The following is a 21,874-nucleotide window of genomic DNA, read 5'->3' on the forward strand; positions in this document are numbered from 1 at the left end:
TTCACTGTTGTTACTTTTGTAGTCAGGGGAAATTGTTAAATATTAGGAATAATAGCCCTACTGTGAGTAAAACCATGTGATACTGATGCAGAAATATGTGGATGAATGATCTAGAACAGACTTCAGAAAAGTGCCAACTATACCAGAGTATTAATAGATGATAAAAATGTGAGCTCCGTGGGGAAAGCATGAGCTATTTCATCTAGACTTTGGGGGAAAATGCTTGGCTATTTTGGAGGGAAAACTGAAGCTGAAATCAACAAAGCACCTCCCTTCCTTCTGCCGACCCGCAGGGCGATGCTGGGCTGACCACACCCTCCTACCCATCTGCAGTGGGCCGGGGAGCTGGTTTAATTTAGTGCCACTAATGTTGCTTTTTCTTTTCTCTTCTCTGAGTTTTCCTACCTGGTAAGGCTCTTAGCACCCTTCCCGTTCCCAGGGCGGGAATGAAGTGGCTAGAGTCCCCTTCCAACAGCGTTCTCAGCCCCGGCTGCACATTAGACTAAGCTGGGGAGCTTTTTAAACTGTTGATGCCAGGGCCCCGCCCCTGAGCGTTTTAGTCATCATCTCTGGAACGGGGCCCAGACATCGGCATTTTTCAAAGTCCCCCAGACGATTCAATGGGCAATCGGGATTAATAACCACTACTTGAAGAGATATTATTTTACCAAAATGATGTATTGAATGTTGATTTCTTAGGAAGGAAATTCTTGACACAAGTTGTTTATTAAGAGCTTTGAGATTCCCGCATTCCTCCCATTAGGGGACACTAGTTGGCAGGTACAATTTGCATTTAGCTTTTCCCTTGGGAGTTTAATTGCTTGCGCTGTCCTAACAGAATGGAATTTTTGCTCTTCCCTGGTGCGAGTCAGAGAAGAATCTGTACAGTGTAGCTGAACTCTGACCTCTATGTCTGTTCAGATGGTCCCTCAAACCCAGCAAAGCAAGCGGTCTGGTTGCCAGACTTGGGTTACTTGCCAGACTTGGGTGCCACTGGAAACGCAGGACTGAGTCAGTGAAAAGCGGCACCAAGAAATCACCAGGCCACGCTTAGAGCCTGGGGTCAGGAGGAAACCAAAAGTCTTTCCAAAGTCAAAAAGCTCCACCTGTATTTCCAGATCTTCTTGGTTTCCAAGCAGCTGACCATGTCCTCTCAGCTTTCACCTAGGACAAAACTTAAGGAAGGAAAAAGATTATTCCAGGTCAGAAAGGTTCTGGGAAACTTGAAATAACCATGCCTCTGGAGAGCACATTTCTTGGCCTCTTTCCCTTGGCAGGCACGTCCATCTTCTGGGTGTGGGAGAAGAAAGTCCTTTATCTTTTCATAGCCAGCACCTTTTTTGAGGCCTAAATGCCTGAGCTCATGTTGAAAACCCTGTTAACAACCACTAGAGATAAGGTTGAGGGGGCGGATCAGCTGCTGGACTCACTCGTTTATGTACCCACAGTGTCTGGGGCGCAGTTCTGCAATAGGCCAGCAGAAATAGAAGTCATAGAGGCAGAAATGGCAAAACAGCTCGGGTCTTTCTAGAAACCCGTGAAAGCTGTCCTTGGGAGGTGAGGGCAAGTCACAGTTGCAAATGGCTTGATTGAGGAGTTTATGAAATTATTTGACTGCTTAACATGGACACACTCCTTGCTTTCATTTGCCATCACAGATTTCCGGTCTCCAGGTGGAATTGGGACAACTGCTAGAAAACCAACACTGTGCAGACTGAGCATTATACCTAACAGTAGAGTTGGCACAGGAAGCACGAAAAGAAAAAGTAGGAAGGCTCATTAAGGTCCCAGCCAGGTCTAGGATTCTCTCCTGCAGTCTGGCTATCCCAGGAGCGGTGGATAAGAGTGAGCCCAGGGCTGGCCCGGCCGCCGTGCGTGGGAACGGCAGAAGCTGCCCTGGCCTTTAGTTTCAGCCAGGCGCACTAGGTCAGACTGCCCCCTGCTGAGCTCTTCCCAGTAATCCCTGTGCTTTATGTTACACACCTTGACTTGCTTCCCTCTCTAGAGATTTTTCTGGTCCCCAAAGTGAGATCTTTATTAGGAAGTAGAAGGAGTAGAAAGAGCATGAGTCTGGAAATGAGAAGACCAGAGCTCTAGGTTTGTGTGCTGAGGACACTACTTTTTCCTTCTCTGAACCTCATTCTCTTTTTTTTTTTTTTTGAGGAAGACTACCCCTGAGCTAACATCTGCTGCCAATCCTCCTCTTTTTACTGAGGAAGACTGGCCCTCAGCTAACATCCATGCCCATCTTCCTCTACTTTGTATGTGGGACGCCTGCCAAAGTGTCGCTTGCCAAGTGATGCCATGTCCACACCCAGGATCCGAACCGGTGAACCCAGGGCCTCCGAAGTGGAATGTGCACACTTACCTGCTGCGCCACCAGGCTGACCCCTCATTCTCATATTTTAAAAGAAGGAGAAACTCTATATTTTTTTCCTTCCAATCTGTGGACGTGTACAGGCCCCTACCTTCCTCATCATAACGCCTATATTTTAATTGCTTCATCTGTCTTGCCGACCAGACGGGGAGCTCAATATGAGAGGGGCCATGTCTGTCTTATCCATCTTTGTGTCCCCAGTACAGTGACATGCATATGGGTACTCAAAAAACGTATCTGTTAAATGAGAGAGTGGAAGGAAGGAAGGAAGGCGGGAGGGGAATTAGGAAGGAAAGGAAGACGGGTAAGATCTTACAGCCCACCTGGGGGCCTATTTATGCAAAGGCAGTTAGGAGCCCTGGAAGTCGCTGCAAATTAGGAAGAAAGCTGCCTCTCACCAAGCCCTGTGAAGGGAAAATAAATGAGACAAGAGGCAACTGGCAAACGGAGATGTGGCCTAGCTGTGCAACAGAAGGCTCTGTAAACCTTAAAAAGCAAAGCTACCTGCGGAGACCACAGTTTAGTGAACCCTCCAGGCTGGTCCTCCAGAGGGGTTGGCAGAACAGGGGGTGGAAGGGTTCTCTTCCAATGGTATCAGAGAGGCCTGAGGCTGTGCAACAGCCAGCAGAAGAGACTTTGTTAGAACTTTGCAGTTCACAAACATTTTCTTAATCTCCGAGGAACTCTGTAGAATAGGGGAGTCAGCTCGGAGGTGGAGAAGAAGGGTGACATTAGCACAGGACTGGGCCTAGGAGGGACTGGCTGGAGGGACCCCACGGCTAATGGCCCCAGAATTCTCCCCTATCTGGAGTGACTGTAGGGGAGACTCTGGTACATCTCTTAACACATGTGGCCTCAGAGGAGGGGAGAGAGGAGAAACTACTGGATTTGGAATCTCAGGGGGTCTGCGCGTTATCTGGCAAACACCTCTAAGTATAATCTGGGCTCTAGATTTTTCCTAAAAAAGGAAAACTGTCAGATATTTATCATTAGATTATTTTTACAATAACCCTAACCTCATGCTCAAATCATGGAATCACAGAATCACAGGCCCTGCCCATTGGCCCATCCCAGCTTTAGTAGAAAGTATCCATAATAGGAAGATCAACACCAATAGGAGCTACCATTTTATTCTGCTTCTTTCTCCACACAGGGCCTGGACTAGGGGAGGTAAACGAGGCAGCTGCCTTGGTGCAAAATTTAAGGGGTGCCCCAAAATTTAGTAATCAGAATAAATAATGTGTAAGGCAATCCTTTTAAAATACCAAAATTGATGCAAAAAAGTCCATGGAGAGCAAAATATCAAAATTTTAGACAAATATAGGTTCTAATCTTACTCAACCTTGAGAGTGAGCTATTCGTTTGCCTCATCCTAGTCCCGGCTTTGACCAAACTCATTCTCATTTTAGGGCCTTTGAACTTACTGTTCTTTCTGTCTGGAATGTTCCTCTCAGATCCGTGCATGGCTGGCTCCTTCTCATTATTTAGGTTGTTGAGCTAATGTCTCCTTCTCAGAAAGGCCTTCTCTGAGGTCCATATCTACAATTACTCATCTCCCAACCCTACACAATTTCTCTCTATTCCACTATTGTTTTACTTTTTTCGGAGCACTTATTACTATGAAATTACGTTATTTGTTTATGTATTTGTTGATGTCTCTTCAGTGCCTAACACATAGTATATGTTCAAAAAATATTCGTTGAATGAATGAAGTGAATGAATGAAGCGCGTGCCTATCAGATATCAGGCTAAGTGCTTTACATGCATGATCTCATTTAATCCTCTTAGATAGGTTCGATTGCCACTGTTTCACAGATGAGTTAACAGGATTAGAGAGGTTAAGAGACAGTTTCATTTTATGTGACACAAGGTCACATAGCTAGTAAGCGAGTGAAGGTTAGAGTCATCCGGAGTCCTATTTCTTTTCACCATGTCTTCTACCGCTCACCCTTTGGGTTCCTTATTTCTCTCTTTCAAGGAAATATTTAACTCTTTTATTCTCAAACTCACCTCTGCCTTCTTCACTGAGTCACCATTGTGAACACCATAAAAGTCCAGCCCTTTCCTCTATTAAAAGCCACGCCAACAGTGGGTTTGCGCCCAGGGAGGGCTCTAGCGTGATGCGTTCGTGGGTGGGGCTGTTCTCACCAGTCAGTCTGAGGTTGGGTCGGCTTCTGTCTTTGAGGTCCTGCCTGTAGTCGTGTACAGTGTAATCAGACTCACCATCCTTCTTCCCACTTCTTTACCCCAAACCGCTTTTGTGACTTTGAGACTATGAATTGTCCAACTGTCCAGTCAGGTTTGATGAGAAAATAGCAGCTTTCAGAAACAGATCCTATCTGTGCTCAAGCTAATTTCCTCTTTGCTCTTGTATAGAAGGCCAAGATGTACATGCAGGTGTGTGTGTGTGTCTGTGTGTGTGTCTTCCCCAAGACATGTATGTGTATGTTTAAACAAGTTTAGAAACCATAAAATTCATTAGTAAGTTTACCAACTTACATAACTGACACCACAATCCAGTTTTAAACATTTCCATCACCCCAATAAAATCTCTCATCCCCTTTTACAGTTAATCCTCATTTCTACTCCCAACCCCCAGGCAACCACTAATCTACTTTCTGTCTCTATGGGTTGGCCTTTCCTGACATTTTATTCTGATGGAGTCATTCAATGTGTGATCTTTTGTGTCTGGCTTCTTAAGTTAGCATAACGTCTTTGAGGTTCATCCATGTTGTAGGGTCTATATATTTTGTTCCTTTGTATTACCGAATAGTATTCCAGATGTGTGGATTTGAATGGGACTAAACGAGCAGCTCTGGCCCATGGCACCTTCTCTAGCTCTCTTTCTTGGAGTAAAGTCCAACATCTCTGCCCACAGGGCTTCCCCCATTTGAGAAACGTTCCTCCAAAACTGCCTTCATGGGAAGGCAAATCTGAGCCACCACATCTTGCCCTTGGAGAAAAGCCAGTTTAACATGTCCTCAACCCAATGTCCTTTGGAGGTCTTGGGGCTCCCTTATTAGACCGAAATCTCTGTCAGGGAGAAATTGGGTCCTCAGTGGCTCCTCTATGGTCTCAGTCTTCCAAGAGCAGTGCTGAGCAGAAAGCAAGCATTTGATAGATATATCGAGGGATGCTTGTGTGTGAGGAAGGATGCGGCAGACTGTGCATAATCTCTCAGCTCTTTCTGTCCCTTGGGCTCCAGCTGCCTGGCGATCAGTATATGCTTTAGCGCTGCAGCATTGAGAAAGCTCAGTGAGGCACAGAGCAAGCGCTTGGCTGCATCACCTCCCCACGGGCCACAGACACAGATGTCCCTCCAGTCACTTCCTCAGAATACACTGGAAAGAGCACAGGATCCTTCCAAGAGGCTCTGGCTCTGAGTGACTTTAGGAATGGTTTCTCTTCTGGAAAATAGGAAAAGAAACTACCCTACAAGCTGCAAAGAATAAATGAGACGAGGTATCTACAGCATAGTAAAGTCGAGAACATAGTAGTGCCCTTCCCCCAAACTCTTTCATCTTCTGCCTTCCCTCCCCTTCCCACCTCTCTGTAAGTCAGCAGATAATGAAATTGTGGTGCTCACACAATGCCTAAGGATTTAACAAGTTTGAGGAAGGAGTTCCAAGCACTCCAAAGTCAGTCTCGATACCGCTGAGCTGTAGCAAGCAGAGTGGCAAATGGGCAGCCCTCAGGTGTGTTTCGTTTGATTTGTCTAATAGAAGTCCCAGAGAGGTGTTGCTTGTTTGTTTTAATTTTCGTATTTAAAGCCAATATTTAAAAACTCAGAGATTTCATATTGTAATCTAGATTTCTGTCTTGTTTTGAAAAAAACTAGAAGATCTGGCCATTGGGTTTCATGCGTTGAAGGGCAAGCACCCTTCAGATGGCCTCAGTCCTCACGGCTTGTCTCTTGCTCGAAAGACCAGGGTCGGTTTTTCTTCACCGGTGCTCATGTACGTTACCTGCTGGCCTCTGAGACACTTGAATCTGTGTCCCTTTGAAAGATGATGCCCAAAGAGGATCAGTCCTGGGATGTACAAAGTCTTAGCAAAGAGGTAAGTTGCTCAGAGATGCTAATCGTCCACTTGGGCTAAGGGGACTGTTAATTTGTCTTCTTTTCGTCTTCAAATCCATTGTAGGAAGAGCTTGAAGTGAGGGGTAAGAGCGGGGGCTCACTTGGTCTTAACTTTTGGCTGGGTTCTAGGAAAGGGAGGTTTGGTAAATTCCTTTCTATGCTTAAGAGCAGATGTCCTGCCCAGCCCTTTACCACTTAATGTGAGACGGTGGATGTAAAGTGCTCAGCTTGATGGCTGGCACAGACACAGGAAGCACTCCACACATACTTGACGCAAGTGCTTTTATTGTTGTTAAACCCCTGATTTCCTGCCACTCAGCCAGTTCCCAGCAAGACAGACTCTCAACATCCTTGCCTTTCTCTAAGCCTGACCTGTAAGCAGACTCCTCCTCTGTACTCTGCCTCCTGACCTCTTCCAAAAGCCTGGACTCACTTTGCAGTCCTGCCTCAACCCTTAGACCTAACCCACGACACTACCCCTTTGGTCCAGACTTCTGGCTTCCCTCCTCCACCAGGACTGGCACATCCATGGCTGCACTGCTTCTAGCTGCTCCAGTTCATACGGTCTAGTCCTGCCTCTGGCCTCAAATGCAGGCTCTTAGAGGCAGTATCCTCAGTTGGCTCCTTGATAGGACCCGGACGTCAGAAGCACAAATCCATGGGCACCTGTGATTGTCTCGGGGGCGTCAGGAACTCAGCGAGAGCAGGGACATGTCTGTGTCTGACTTGTTCACTGCTACACCCCTGGTGCCCAGGCCACTCTCTGGTACACAGCAGGGCTCAATAAATACTCATTGAAGGGATAAATGAATGAATGGACAAGTGAAGGAAGGAAAGAATGAATATGGGTCAGGAAGGAATGAATGAATATGGGTCAGGGACTAGAGTGGCAACAACTGTATAAGTTTTGTAACTCTCCTAGATGTGTTGGTTTCGTACAACAAAGTATCAGAAATCATTAAAGGGAAGACAGTCTGTGTGCTGGCCTTCTGGGGGAGCAGAAAGGGAGGTTTCCTTCTACGTTGCATCAAGCTCTGAGTAAGGCATAGGGTGAGCGGTGGTGACTTCTGATAGAGCTGGGAGGGGAATATCCACAGTATAGGAAGGACAGGGAGCTTGGGGAGCCAGCTGGGGATTGAGAAGCCACCAAGAGCCAAGCAGAAGAGAGACCTGTTGGGATTTTCCTCCTGTGGGCACCACTATTGAAAGATCTCCTCCACAGATGCTCATTCTGACTCAGTACTGACCTTATGCAAGGCTCTGACTCCATTTGTGGGTGAGTCAGGAGACGCAGCCTGCTCTGAGGTTATCAAAGGGCAGGTGCTTAATAAATGCAGCTGGTTCTCCGCCCTGATGGTGTAAAACCAACATTAGCACAACCATAAGGCATGACCTTCCTCCTCCGCTTCTCTGTTGGGTTTCTCTTCCTGCCTGTTTTCTCAGCTAAGTGGGCAGCTAAGGTGGCTCAGGTTTACCAAGCCCCAGACTGATGGCGCTGTTTCCCTTCCCTCTGAGTAGTCCCAGCATTGTGAGCCCAGATGTGGCTCTTTCACTTTTCCTCCCTCTTCCCCCCCAGCCCATTTGCCCTACGAGGATGAGCCATGAACCCCTTTGGGCAATGGGAGCCAAGATGAAAGAACCAGGCCCCAAACACTAGACAGCAGATTGCTACTTCTCTTTCTTCTGGCCACATGTCTCTCTCTTTGGGCAAAAGTTAATTTTAGCCTAACTCTACCAACTGCCTGAGGTTGATTTTCTTTTACTATGTTTCTGGAAATTTGTGCTTCCCCATTTCTGATTCACAGCAAACCTGGGGTGCCATGAAGACTGGGACAGGGGCAGAGTCTGAGCAACTTTAGGGCTCTGGAATGCTGCTCCTGCATCCCTGCCTCATCCTGGGGCACAATTCCCCATGACCGTGATGATTTCATAATTAGGGGAGACTAGTGTAGGTCTTTTGCTGTCATGTTACCTTTGAACTACTTTACAACTCTTCCCTCTCATTGGTTACTCAGGATCCAGAGTAACAGATGCTCTGCCATACTCACCTCCTTGTGGAGGTGAGAATCATAGCTAAAATTTGTCAACCATTTATTTTGTTTGACCAGGTAGTATACCAAACACTTTACCTTTATTATCTCATTTAATACTCGTAACAGTTCTACAAGGCATGTAGTATTATTTCCCTCATCTTTCAAGTGAAAAAACCAGCTTAGAAAGTTTTGGTAATTTGCCTGAAGTCATCAGCCAATAAGTGGGAGAGCTGGAAATTTGAACCCAGGAAATGAGACTCCCAAGGTGTACATTCTTAGCACCATTTCCATCTTCTCTTATAAAGCTGAGGGGTTGAGGAAGGAGGGGCCATCTGGATGAAGGTTTCTTTTTTGGGTCTATTGGTGAGGGAGCTCTCTCTAGGGATGGGAAACCAACATCTATGCGGAACTTGAGGCAGCTCTCTGGTCTCCCCAATTCCCAGATGGTGGGGAATGTGTTCATCTCAACTAGAATCTGGCACCTGGCACTTATAAAACCAGGACACCTGCTTGTGCGCTCAGAATTACTGCAGCCTCTGGATTGGAAAGAAAGCCCTTCTCATCGAATCTTCAAATGCGCCAGCCTCAGACACGCTCCCAGGGGGCTCATGGGAGGTAATGAACTCCTCCTTGTGGAGGTAACGAATGCCTCTCCTTCACCCTGTATCTCCCATGCCCACATCTTCTTCCTCTGGAAAGGTCCCCTCCTGCGTTTTGACCAAAAGGGTCCCTGCCCTGAAGGAGACCAACTCTTGATCTACAGACCCAAGGAACAAGCCCTCCCCATCCATCAGTCTCCTGCCCCCAGGTTGGCCTCTGTTCCGACACTATCTGAGCCACCCTGCCTCCAGGGAAAGCACCAGCTTACCTGAGATTAATGCCACCTTGCAGAACCCTGCCTTCCTGCTTATGGGCCTATAGGAAACCTGGTTTAATTGCACCAAATCTTTTTATCTAAAACTGGGATGTATGTACGCACTCAGGCTATCCATGCCAGTTCTCAGAAGCTTTTCTCTTGCAGCAGAGTGGGAATGGGAAATATAGTGTATTTTAAAACTCAGCTTTCTTCATCCTCTTTTCAAACTCTGAGACCTAAAATCTTATTCTCACTCCACCAAACCCTTAACCTCCACTTCTTATGTTCTCTGGCCTTTTTAAATAGAAAAACTGACAACAAACAAACTGGCCCATGTGTGCGCGCACACGTCTACACACACATGTTTATTTTTTCTGGTTACAGAAGTGAAATACGTCCACTGTGGTTTGAGATGCTTTATGAAGATAGGACTGACAGGCCTTGCAGATGGACCAGATGTGGAGGGTGAGAAGCTGAGAGAAGATGCTGAGATTTCTAGCCTGAGCATATGGATATAAAGAAAACTAATGGAAGGACGTTTCCAGTAGGTCACTCATAATTCCACTTCCTGAAAAGAAGGTATGCTATCCAAGAGAAAGAGAAGAAGAAACTTGGGAAGTGTGTCCCACCCCCCCAAGATGGAGGCCAAAGGCCAGGCGGCAAGGGACTCTTGGACCCACTGTGCTCGCATCATCTCTGCCGCTGTGGATCGACCACGGTCAGGAGCAGCTTGCAGGAAAACAGAAGACTCTGGGTCCCCAGAGGCAGGGGCCCCAGGAAGGAGATTGCACACCACCACGGCGTGTGCCTCGAGTGGCAATTGAGCCTAGGAGAAAATACATGGGAAAACTGGCTCCTGGTGTGGCTGTTTCAGCAAACACAAAGAAGAGACCCCAAAGAGTAAAGTCCCCCGATTAGGGCTGCTGTTGGCCCAGCTGCCTGCAGGCTGCTGTACCCATCAAGCAATGGATGGTAAAGGTTGCCTCTTCCTAAGGAAATACCTTGAAAACAGGAATAAGGCTAATGCCAAAAATGCCAGACACAGTCAAGGTGGTACGGAAGCTATTTGGGGTCGTGGGAACCTTCTAGCAGGGCCTTGCAAATTAGACCACAAAGTGCTCCATTCTGAACACAGGCAGTTTTGAGAAACCAGCGTAGCTGGTGTGAGTTTTACTGCATGACACTCAGATGTAAGAAATGTCACTTTTCCTTGTTTCTATAAATAAGATCATTTTGCTCAGGGCCCTTACCTTCTTGCTGAGTGGACCATTCCATCTCAGTCACTTCAAATGCTCTCTCTCATCTCAACATCTCCCTACCACACACTCACACGTATACACAGAGAAGGCTGCAAAAATCCTGAGATTGCAGGGTGCAAAAAACGCTAGGGAAGCAGCGAGTCAGTCCAGGAGACGCACATAAATGAAATCCATTGAGATGGGAGCCACCGGCTGGGGAAAACACTATACATCTCAGAGCAATGAGGTGTGAACCAGATAGATTTCTGCAAAGGGTGCAGCAAATGAAGTGGTAAGAAGAGAGGTAGCGAGCCAGCCCTGATGGCCTAGTGGTTAAAGTTCACTGCTCTCACCACTTTGGCGGCCCCGGGTTCAGTTCCTGGTCACAGAACCACACCACCCATCTGTCAGTTGCCATGCTGTGATGGCACCTCACACAGAAGATCCAGAACGACTTACAACAACAATATACAACTATGCACTGGGGCTTTGGGGAGAAAAAAAAAGAAGAAGAAAGGTAGCTTTCGTGTAGGCCTCGTTGGCTGTAATGGCTTCCCCCAGAGATAGACCGTTGAGGTAGCCCATTAAGCTGCAGGCATTCACTGTGGGTCACACATAGGAGGATGAGAGATGAAGAGGAGAGAGTCCCCTCGGCTCGGTGGCCCTAGAGCTCTCCTCCTGCCCGGGGCTCTGGATGCGGGCCTCCTGTAAAGTGCTCCTTCCTGCTGTGTTCTCCTCAGACTTTCCTCCTCAACCTGATCGCTCTGGTCTTGCCTCTGATCTCACCTTCAGACCTTGGCTTTGCATCTTGTTTCCCTTCTCCCCTTGACCCCGCAGACTTGATGTTTAAGCTCTTCTTAGCTCTCCAAGCGCCCTCATGCAGGATTCAAGGATTAGTTCCCTTTCCCTCACACCGAAGCCACAGAGACTTCCTACGGACTCCCTCTCTCTGGCTAGCTCCAGGAATCATAGTCTAGGATAAACACATAGTACTCCCTCAAAAGCCGGAGTTCAACAGTTATCCTTGTTGGCCCCGGGGTCCCCATTCACGCCAAGCTCCAGCTCATGCTTGACATGACAACTCTAGCTTGTTGGGTCTTTCCATGGTCTGGCCTCACCCTGCTCTTTTCCTGGTGGTTGGTTGATTCCTCAACAATTACAAATTCTTCTTACTTGAATGAGGGAGAGAGCAGGAGCTATTTCAGTGCTGGGCCCCTCAGTCCTGGGATCCTGTGCCCACTATTAGGCAGAACCCTCATGCCCCTAAGGCTAACAGCTCCCTCTAGTGGCAGCGATGCAACTACAGCTGCGGTCACTGATAGTAATAGCAAATTTTTGGGGGTTTGTTTGTAGGCACCGTTTCGTGTAGTCGACATATATTAATAATTTAATAGTCACATCAATCCATTGAGAGAGGCGTTATTAGTATCACCATGTTACAGATAAGGAGACAGACACAGAGAGATTAACTTGCCCAAGAACTTAACAGCTAGTTAGGAACAGAGCCAGCCTCTGAGCCCAGGAGATCTGCTTCCAAAGTTGGTGATTTGATCTCTATACTACGACTCCCTCTCAAAACGAAAGACAGTACCCGCTCACTCCACTAAAACCCTCAAACACACCTCCACCCTTCCCACAGAAATTCCTTCTCCAGGAGGATGGGCTACAGGCTTGCAGATGCGTAGTGCGGGCCCCCTTCCCCCTTAGAAGGTAAGGTGAGACGAGTTTGGTACTTCTCCTCTGACCAGGCAGGCCACTGCTCCAAGGTGCCTTTGGACATCTCTTCAGGTTTCTGAGCTCTGTGGTGGTCCCCTGGTGTTTCTGGGTGCTGGCTTCATGCCTAAGGTGGCAGCTCAGATATTAGACTTGCTTCTCTCTTTATAGAGAGGCCTAGCAGCCTAGAGAAATGGCCTCTCCAGCATAAGATAGTTATTATCTTAAGCTGCAGCTTCAGACTGGGGATCAGACTGATTCTCCTCTTGCTATGTGGCTATGGCTCCTCAGCCAGGCACAGGAATGTAATGACTTTCGACCATGGACTTGGTTCTAGAAAGGACTCAGGGACATACTCTCCAAAGAACTTGTCTGCTCCGCTTCCCCAGGCAGTTAGGCCTCCTTATAAAGAAAGAAGCAGGGCTAATATCTGAGCTGCCACCTTAGGCATTAAGCGAGCACCCAGAAACACCAGGGGAGTATCACAGAGCTCAGAAACCTGAAGAGATGTCCAACTTCCAGTCAAAGATCCCTGTATTCATGTGAGGGGCAATTTTAGACTCAACATGTTTCTCTGCCCAGATGGTCCTGCAGGCTCAGCCCCCATCTGACACTCAGCAGAAGGAGGAATGTCAAGGGTGTCTTATGAGATATTTCCACTGACCCTCATGTGGGGAAGCATGTGGTCCCCGTCATTTGAGGATGGGACCCGTGACAGTCTCATGAGCGTTGTTTCCACTCTTGACTTTCCTTTCACTTTTGGTGCCTGCATTGCCTTAAGCCATGCAAAGCCTCATTCTTCCTAGTATCCCCATGGTAGGAGTTCTGGGAAAATACAGCCAACATCTGTGAATCCCAAACCCAAGTAGGTATGGAGTCATATTCAAAGAAGCAGAGTCCACAAGCTAAAAGAATTTTTAAAAGGAAGCCCAGTCTTTAACTTGCATCTCTATTGTATCAGGAGGGACTTAATTTATAATTTCCAAAAACATTACATGGGACACAGCCTTTAAAAGACTGCCAAAAGAACAGTCCTTGGAATTTATAAACAAATACTTCTTGAGAATCTTCTCTTCTTTTTTCCGTTACTCCATCTGTGACATTAATTGCCCAGTCCCCCCATAGCTGTTAATTTCAAAATGAGACTTGCCAGAGTTTTGCCCCTCACCAAAGGAAAAGTCCAATGTTCTTCATAGGAAAAACAAAGCAGGGAGAGTAAATGTTAGAGTAAATGTTTATTCCCGCTGAGGACTTAAAATATAAAAGCATTCCACAATGAGACATCAGAGCTTTTCTAATTTAGAGGTTCCCAAATTGGAGTTCACAAAGGTAGCACATGGAACTATTTGAATAAAATCTAAGACATCAGTAAGGTAAAATACAGTATTATTTTATGTACCACTGAGAAAGAAAAAAAATGCTGCCAATGAAACCAAATGTTCTATTTATTATAAGATGCATTGGATTTTAGAGATGTTAAAATGTGGAAAAGAATTTATGCCTTAGAATCAGTGAAATATGGTTGTATCAGTGTTGTTAGGGTGAAATGGGCCACTCCTTGAAGGGTGCTTAGAGAGGTGTTTGACACACAGTAAGAGCTCAATAAATGTTAGCTATGAACTTTAGTTGTTGAAATGTTTTGGCTATTCATGTATTCAGGATTTAATTCTAGTAGAGGCAAGAGGTTGTACTCAGGGAGAATAATTCACATTCCCATGGCAGAATGGAGAAGTGTAGGTTGAGTTGGTGAGTTGGATGGTCGTGAGGAGACTGCCTGAGGGTAGACCAGAAAGACGGGCTGTGTGGAGCTAAGGTGAGCACATTCTGTCCATGCTTGAGGGAGGACCTATAAGTCTGGCCACAGCCTACAGCCAGGCTAGAGATTGGGAGCCCTTGCCTACTGGAAGCAAAGTCACAGCAGGCAAGGCTTGGGTGAGAAGGTTTAAGAACCTGTACTATTACCTTAAAAATGAGGCCATGAACTAATCACGTGCCTGCTACCAAAGGGTCCCTCATCTAAGAGAGAATGACTGCATTCTTGAGGAATGATGGGGTGGTTGTACCACCAGAGAAGGTAAAGTAAGACTGCTCCATGATGCCTCTCCACTCCCCGCAAAGCTCAGTGTGGAGCCAAGGCGCCCTTGAACCCTTTGCATCCTTCTCCAACATTCCCTCTGGTTTCACGTGTATTGTCAGCTAGGACTTACCGTTCAGAGTGAGGAGTTGGAACCCCCAAGGTTTTCATGAAAGAATGGATGCCATCAGTCAGAGCAAGTGGGACACAAACAGGTGACAGCATGTTAAATCTCTCCCATTTTCTATTCCTCAGAAACCCACATTAGAGGAAGAGCCAAGGCAGCTGCCAAGAGCAGCTGTATCGATGTTGAGCGGACTTGTTGCAGAAATCAGCTTCCTGCCCTAGTCCTTGAGCTTTCTGCTGGCCCAGAAAGTGGAGCCTACCCCTGGGGAATGAATCCCAGGTCTGCATATGGCGGCAGGCCTGCTCAGGATGGGCATGCAGGGACCAGGTTCAACTTCTGGACAGCTGCATGTTGGGCAGGCAGCACTCATGGCAAGAGCCAGGGCTGTTTGAGAGAAAGACTATGGCTTCTGTTTCTACTCAGCATTTGACTATAAGGTTTCCCAGCCTCCAGAGCTCAGCAAGGAGACAGCCTACACTTCCTGTTCACAGGCAATCATGGCGGGCACAGATTTATCCACCACCGACTAACATGTAAGATATTACATGCATTGTTCTGTCCCCTATGGAAAGCCATAGAAAAATTATGAAAGGAGGATCAGCTGTGGGGAAATCAAGAGTTTTATGTAAAGCTCTTGGTGTCCATAGCTGACTTGGGTTAAATCTCTTTTAGAGTAATATATGAGTAAATTATTCAAGCAAATCGTTTTAAGACTGAATAACCTGATTCAAACTCAATTTGGGAAATGTCAGAGTTTACTTCCTCTACGGCACAAATAATTTTTTTCACATCTTGAATTTGGGATTTATGATTTTCAACCCTAGGGTCACCTTTGAAGTGTAAAGGCGATCAAACAATAACTTCCTATCTCTTGAGGCTTTTAGCTAACCCCCCAATTTCTACACACTTTCTAGAAGATATTTAGCGTACATCAAAGAGAGACTTTGATCAAAAACATATTGTTTTGGCCAAGGCCAAGCACTGTTGTTCATTTTCTTTTTGACCAGTAGAATTGGGCATGTGCGTGCATGCATACACACAAAGATATTCTGATTCTGTTGATTTCTCTGAGGAGGCTCTAACCAAAGACAGACATCTACTATTGTGATTTACTAAACCTTTTTTTAAATAAAAAGACTAACTTCCAATCATTTCTCTTTAATTCTCCATTAAGTAAAAGATGGGGTATCACCACCATAGTTTGCCCAAGAAACAGCAGACGTGTCACTTTATCCCAAATTCTCTCTATGCTTTAGCTTTTCCTTCTTTCTTTCCTTAGCATTGTCTTCCGTGAGATACTAGGTATTCTGCAAGCTTTCATGAGCTCCTTCTCTCCACAGTAAGATCTCTAAGGAGACCAGTTCCAGATTGGTTGGAATTCTTGCTGGGAAAGAGAGCTATGCGAGGCTTCTGTGAGGCGAAGGTCAGGACATTGTCCTTTAGATCACACAAAACAATATTGAAGAGTGGAAGTGTGTATTACCTTTAAGGATCAAAGGAATACTGTCCCTAGGATTTTTTTTAGAAACTGTAATTAAGAATTTTATTGAGATGCAATTTACATGCCATAAAATTTAATTATTAAAATTTAAATTAATGACTTTGATATATTTATAGAGGTGTGCAACCATCACCACCATCTAATTTGAGAATACTTCCATCACCCCAAAAAGAAACCTTGTGCTCATTTACAGTGACTCCTCATTCCCTTCCTCTTTTCAGCTAATATGAATAATGCCACTGTCACCTGAATGGTGCTTAGAGGTGAAGGTAATATTTCCAAAAACACTTTACTGTGACACCTTTCTTTCCTCAGACTTTCAACCTTGCCTCCTCATCTCTGTTTTTTTTTGGATGTAACTTAAATGCTTATGTTATTCATAAAGATTTTAAAATTTCAACATCTCCAACACCCTTTGACTATGTACATGGCTTCTGATTTTATAGCAGTAGCCATTTTCAAATGGCTTGTTTTTACAAATAAAATATATTTATCAGATATTAAGCATAAATAAATAGCAGAAATTTAAAAATTAACGTGAAAGTCTTGTCTTTTAATAGGATAATCTTATGCATTTACATTTATTGTCATGACTGATAAATTTGGTCTCTCATCTTGAATTTTACGTTTTGCATTTTTTCTTATGCTTCCTTTTTTTCTTTACTTTCTCTGTTCTGCTGTTTAACTTAAGGTTTTATGACTTAGACCTTTGATAGTGTTTTAGAAAATAAATTAATGTTTCTAATTCTAGTAGTACTTATCTATATTTCTTTGTGTGAATAAAAGGTTTTTAAATTTTTGACTAGCCTGCCTTTTTTTCTCACTGTTCAATATTGGTTACTAGGGACCTAGCATGTGTAAGACACAGATGAGACAATGGTAAAGAAAAGAAACAAATCTCTTCCCTCACAGAGCCTACAGTTTAGCAAAGAAATTGTAACATAAAAAGAGCAAAATAGGGCAAGTACAGGTTTTATACTTAGGTAATTTTCATGCACATTTAACCATAGAATAAATCTGAAGAATAATTTTTGGCTTTTCTGGTGACTTTGGAACTAAGTTCACCCTTACTGTATATAGTACGTCATTTTCGGTGCTGCCATGATGTTCCTATTCTCGAGTCCTTCTTTATTTCCCTCCTTGGGTATAATACATCTTCCAAGCAGCTGGGTAAAGGCATTCTTCCATGGGACTTCCAAGAGCCACTTAGCAAGGCAAAGGGAGCTCAGTACCATACAAAATTGACACATTCATGATTTTTAACCAACAGGGGACCACAACACATGCAGCAAGGCTGTGGATTAGAAAAGATGAAGCTTCCTAGCAAAGTTATAGAGGACACTGCTCAATTTTGAAAGAGGCATGCTTCTAAGACCTTAGGAGCTTGAGTGACCTTTTTGCATTGCTTATAGGAACAATTAACATCTCAAGGTTCACAGCACCCATAAAGAGGTCTCACAGCTAGCCATGCAAAAGTTGAGGCATGCTTGGTAGTAATAGCACAGAGAAGACTGTCTTGGGAAACCAGAGAGGAACTGAAATGATGGACTCTGATTCCACAGACTCCAGATTGAGATGGCACCTGTTTCCTCTTTCATACCAGACATCTGGGTCCTGACACAGGATGTTGGTTTAGGGCATGGCCTAGCTACTTACACAATGACTGCTTTTACGAATGGCTATTTAAGTGGGGCAAATGTAAGCAGGAAGCCAACTCCCAAACTGCAGAACCCAGAAATTAGAGAAAGAAAAATTAATCTGAGAGTCAAGAGATTCATGTCAGGAAACCAGCCCAAGTTCTATGCCAACATTGGACACTCTTGCCTATAAGTCAAAGATGGCCATTCATCCTCTGGTTATGCAATGCATACTGGTGGTTTGTCTGACTATGGGAACATTCTGCCTGCTTATCCATATGGTTCAGCTTCCTGAAGGCAGTAGACGAGAGAAACAGCCAGTGTGAAAAAGAGGGAAAACCCACTCAATACCCAGGCTTACACTCTTGACCCTTGAAAAGTCTAGAGAAATTATCCCCTACCACCAAACTCTAAACTTGTCAAATAGGAGTTAATCCTGGAAAAATAGGGTGGGGGGTTTGGGGTAGAGCCCTTGGGGAAGAGGATGGAGACATCTGGAGAAGAGGTAAATTTCCTATGTGGGACCACAGCGATTTACTAAAAGGAGACGTGGGATAACCGTTCTGTGAAATACACTAAAGATTGTTTCTACTAGTATTTCACTCCTTTCTCCTGTCTACCATTTCTCCTCTTTAAACATACACTATGTATTCTCAAGTGATTTTCAGTAAAAAGTATTTTCTTTATATCTGTATCATTTGATAAAGTAAATTCGTGTATTGGGATCCACAAAATGGAGGCAGCCCCAGTGGCCAGGCCCATGTCACAAATCTAAACCTAAATCAGCCTGCAGTTACTGGAAACATCTCACTGTCAAGGAAACCTAACACCAATCACAATCTTCCAACTCTCCTCTGGCTAGCTTACCCCACCCTGGAAAATCAGACCTGCCTCCCTTATAAGGCAATCGCCCGCCTCCTAGCCAATCATGCCCTGTTTCTGAGTTGCCTCTTCTAACGCTCTGTAAAAATGGCTCTTGCCCAAAAGCCCTTGGGAAGAGTGTTCCGCTGCTTCTGAGACACCCCAATCCATCATTATTTTCCCTTGAATAAAGGACATCAAACTCATTACTAAATTGTTTTAGTTTTGTCATTTGATGCTATCTATCCATCTATCTATGTATCTAACTGTGTATATGTATACATATATGCAGTTTTATACGTATTTATAGCTTTATATGTAGTTATAAAATTATAAATTTCATTTAATGCATTTTATTAGTTACTCACATATTTTCCCCCTTTCTTAGGAATTAAAAAAGTCACCATCTTTGCAGGATGTATAATAAAAAAGCAATTTTAATTTTAAAATATTTTATTTTAGATCGATATCTTATCAGCATACTGCAAATTCATCTCGATAGACTCTAATAATTTTCATCATATAGAAAGACAAAACTCTACTTTTTCTTATTTAATAAATGGCACAACTAATTTTCTTTAAATTAACTATGTACAAAAATCATAATTCTAAACAAAAAATTTAAATGGCAGGTTATGTCGAGTTTGGTTTGAGGATCAAACAAATACGACAATGAAGGACTAAATCAACAGTGTGTGACGCCATCAAAAATAGACAAAACCCAGGGGCCGGTCCAGTGGCAGAGTGGTTAAGTGGGCACGTTCGGCTTCGGCAGCCTGGGGTTCAGATCCCTGGTGTGGACATGGCACTGCTTGGCATGCCATGCTGTGGCAGGCACCCCACATATAAAGTTGAGGAAGATGGGCACGGATGTTAGCTCAGGGCTAATCTTCCTCAAAAAAAGAAATAGAAATGGAACCAGAAGCCATTAGCCAATTTTAATGATATGAATCCCCTGAAATATCACTTGAAAAATGCCAAAGTATTCATATTCAAGACAGTAAGCTAATGGAACACAATTAAAAATTACCTGACTTAGGGGCTAGCCCAGTGGAATAGTGGTTAAGTTCATGAGCTCCTCTTCAGCTGCCCAGGGTTTGCCAGTTCAGATCCTAGGCACAGACCTACCTACTGCTCATCAGACCATGCCGAGGTGGCATCCCACACAGAAGAACTAGAAGGACTTACAACTATGAAATACAACTTTGTACTGGGACTTTGGGGAGAAAAAAAAAAGAGGAAGATTGGCAACAGTTCTTAGCTTAGGGCCTATCTTCCTCACCAAAAAAAAAAAAAAAAACCTGACATAACTCTAAAATTGACCTTTTCTTTCTTCTATATAGATATTTCTACAAATCATTATGTACAATAGCCTTAGGGGGAAAGCCCCCATAAACTTCCTGGAGAGATATGAACTTTTAAAAATGCATATATAAAACTACCGAAATAGGTGGGAGTTGATTCGAGTTTAAAATACAGTTATTGGAGAAGATGAACCCTTCTTCCACGTCCAATTGCTTTCCCTGAAAAAGCAGCCTTCTGAATAGTTACTTTTCATCCCATGTGGTGTAATTTGCACTGGGGTATTATTGAGCATATTCTCAAACTGCTCTTTGTGCCCAAGCCTACAGATTACGTAAGAGAGGCAAAAAGTGAGTTACACAGGGCCAGCCCCGGACTATCCCCAGGAAGACACCTCCAGCAGCTGACGGGCAATAGCCGATAGCTGAGAAAGGGATGTGAGCATTTGGAAAGTCAACTCACACACATCTAAGGACATCGTCACTGTGTTTTTGCATCAGAGATATTTGTTTTTTCAGCCTGTAAGGGAACCCATCCAGCTTCTCTTACCAGTTGCTCTAGGGCCCAAAACAGAAGACTTTAGAAATGAATTTTGGCATAACACTTTTTGTGTGTGTTTGTTTTTCTTTTTCCCTTTAACAAATGACAATTTTAACGTCCTTCCTCCTTCTGCAGTGCTGTATTTGTTCTTCTAACACCTGTCATGAGCAGCGTTAGTAGCAACGATTTGAGTGAAGTAACTTCCCATGGTGCCTGACAAAGCCAGCCCCCAAACCAGACCTGGCTGCCCCCTCACAGGCCTTCCTGCAACACCACGCTGCTCAGTTCTCCCGAGATGCGCACGGCAGGACTGGTTTGACGTCAGCCACGGAGCAGGGACGAGCTGCGGTGGTCAGAAGTGCAAATTTTCTCTTTCAGACTAACTGATATAATCAAATATCACTTTTGCAAACTGAACTGGAAAGCACCATTCTTTCCTTCCAGGAAAAAAAAAAAAGAAAGAAAGAGAAAGGCATCCTGGAGAGTGTTTGACGTCATTTCATAATGCCTTGTTAAATTTCCTAAATCAGCCAGTGTCCCATTTCTTTCCTCGCTGTCGTCCAGACCTGGAATGTGGGAAGAGCCAGAGAGGCTTTCCTGAAGGCCTGAGGCAGCGCCAGCAGAAAGTTCCCACCTCTTTAGAAGGCCCAAACAAGGTCACCGTCTACGTGGGGTTAGGATAAGTGTCCTCTCCCCAGCTCTGTGTTCCTGGCTCTGCCATATTGACACGAGTGAGAGTGTTTGCTGCTGAGTCAGGCACGTCTCTGCTGTTTCGATTTCATTATAATAACAAGAATAGTAGTCACTGAAACACTATCCAAAGTAACTGGAACCCTTGGACTGTTGATGGGGATGTAAACTGGTGCAGGCTGTTTTTTAAAAATTCAAATACATTCCACTAAGTGAAAGAAGCCAGACACAAAAGGCCACATGTGTATGATTCTGTACTCACGTAGTTTCCAGAATAGGCAAATCCATAAAGACAGAAAGTAGATTAGTGGTTTTCAGGGGCTAGAGGGACGGAGGAATCGGGACTGGCTGCTAACAGGTATGGGATCTCTTTTTGCGGTGATGGAAATATTCTGGAATTGGTTAAGGGGACGGCTGCACAACATAGTGAATATAGTAAAAGCCACAGAACAGTACGCTTTTAAAGAGTGAATTTTATGTTGTGTGAATTACATCTCAGTGAAAACAAATCAAAACTGAAAACACCAGGTCTCACGTTCCAAACAGTCTGAATTAAAGCGGCAGCTTGATGTGGACGTATTCAATTAAATAAAGGACACTTTTCTCACTTCGGAAAAAAAGGGAACGGCGAGAAGAAGGCCAGTCACGTCTGACAAAAATGATCTGTTGATCTACTTATATTTTCATAAACAAAAAGTAAAGTCAAACAGAAATTTGCTATAAATCTTGCACAGATTCCACTCCTGAGAATCTACCTAAGGGAAATGAAAACACATTCACAGAAACGATCCCGCAGGAGTACTCATAGCAGCGTTACTCGTAACAGTCAAAAACTGGTCCACCAACT

The 21,874-nt window shown here is 44.6% G+C and overlaps 1 protein-coding gene across 2 annotated transcripts in view; it reads right to left on the reverse strand.

Annotated features, from left to right (window-relative positions):
• Positions 1-685: 685 nt before the first annotated feature.
• The window catches only part of SUSD1 (sushi domain containing 1), a 183,105-nt gene continuing 161,916 nt past the window's right edge, over positions 686-21,874 (reverse strand). For both annotated transcript variants that reach the window (XM_070251350.1, XM_070251347.1), the window contains one exon: positions 686-1,175. In XM_070251350.1, coding sequence (XP_070107451.1) covers positions 1,154-1,175 — 22 coding nt within the window. In that variant the 3' untranslated portion in view covers positions 686-1,153. The remainder of the gene's footprint in view (positions 1,176-21,874) is intronic.

The sequence above is a fragment of the Equus caballus genome, chromosome 25 (assembly GCF_041296265.1).
Source record: "Equus caballus isolate H_3958 breed thoroughbred chromosome 25, TB-T2T, whole genome shotgun sequence".
Lineage (NCBI taxonomy): Eukaryota > Metazoa > Chordata > Mammalia > Perissodactyla > Equidae > Equus > Equus caballus.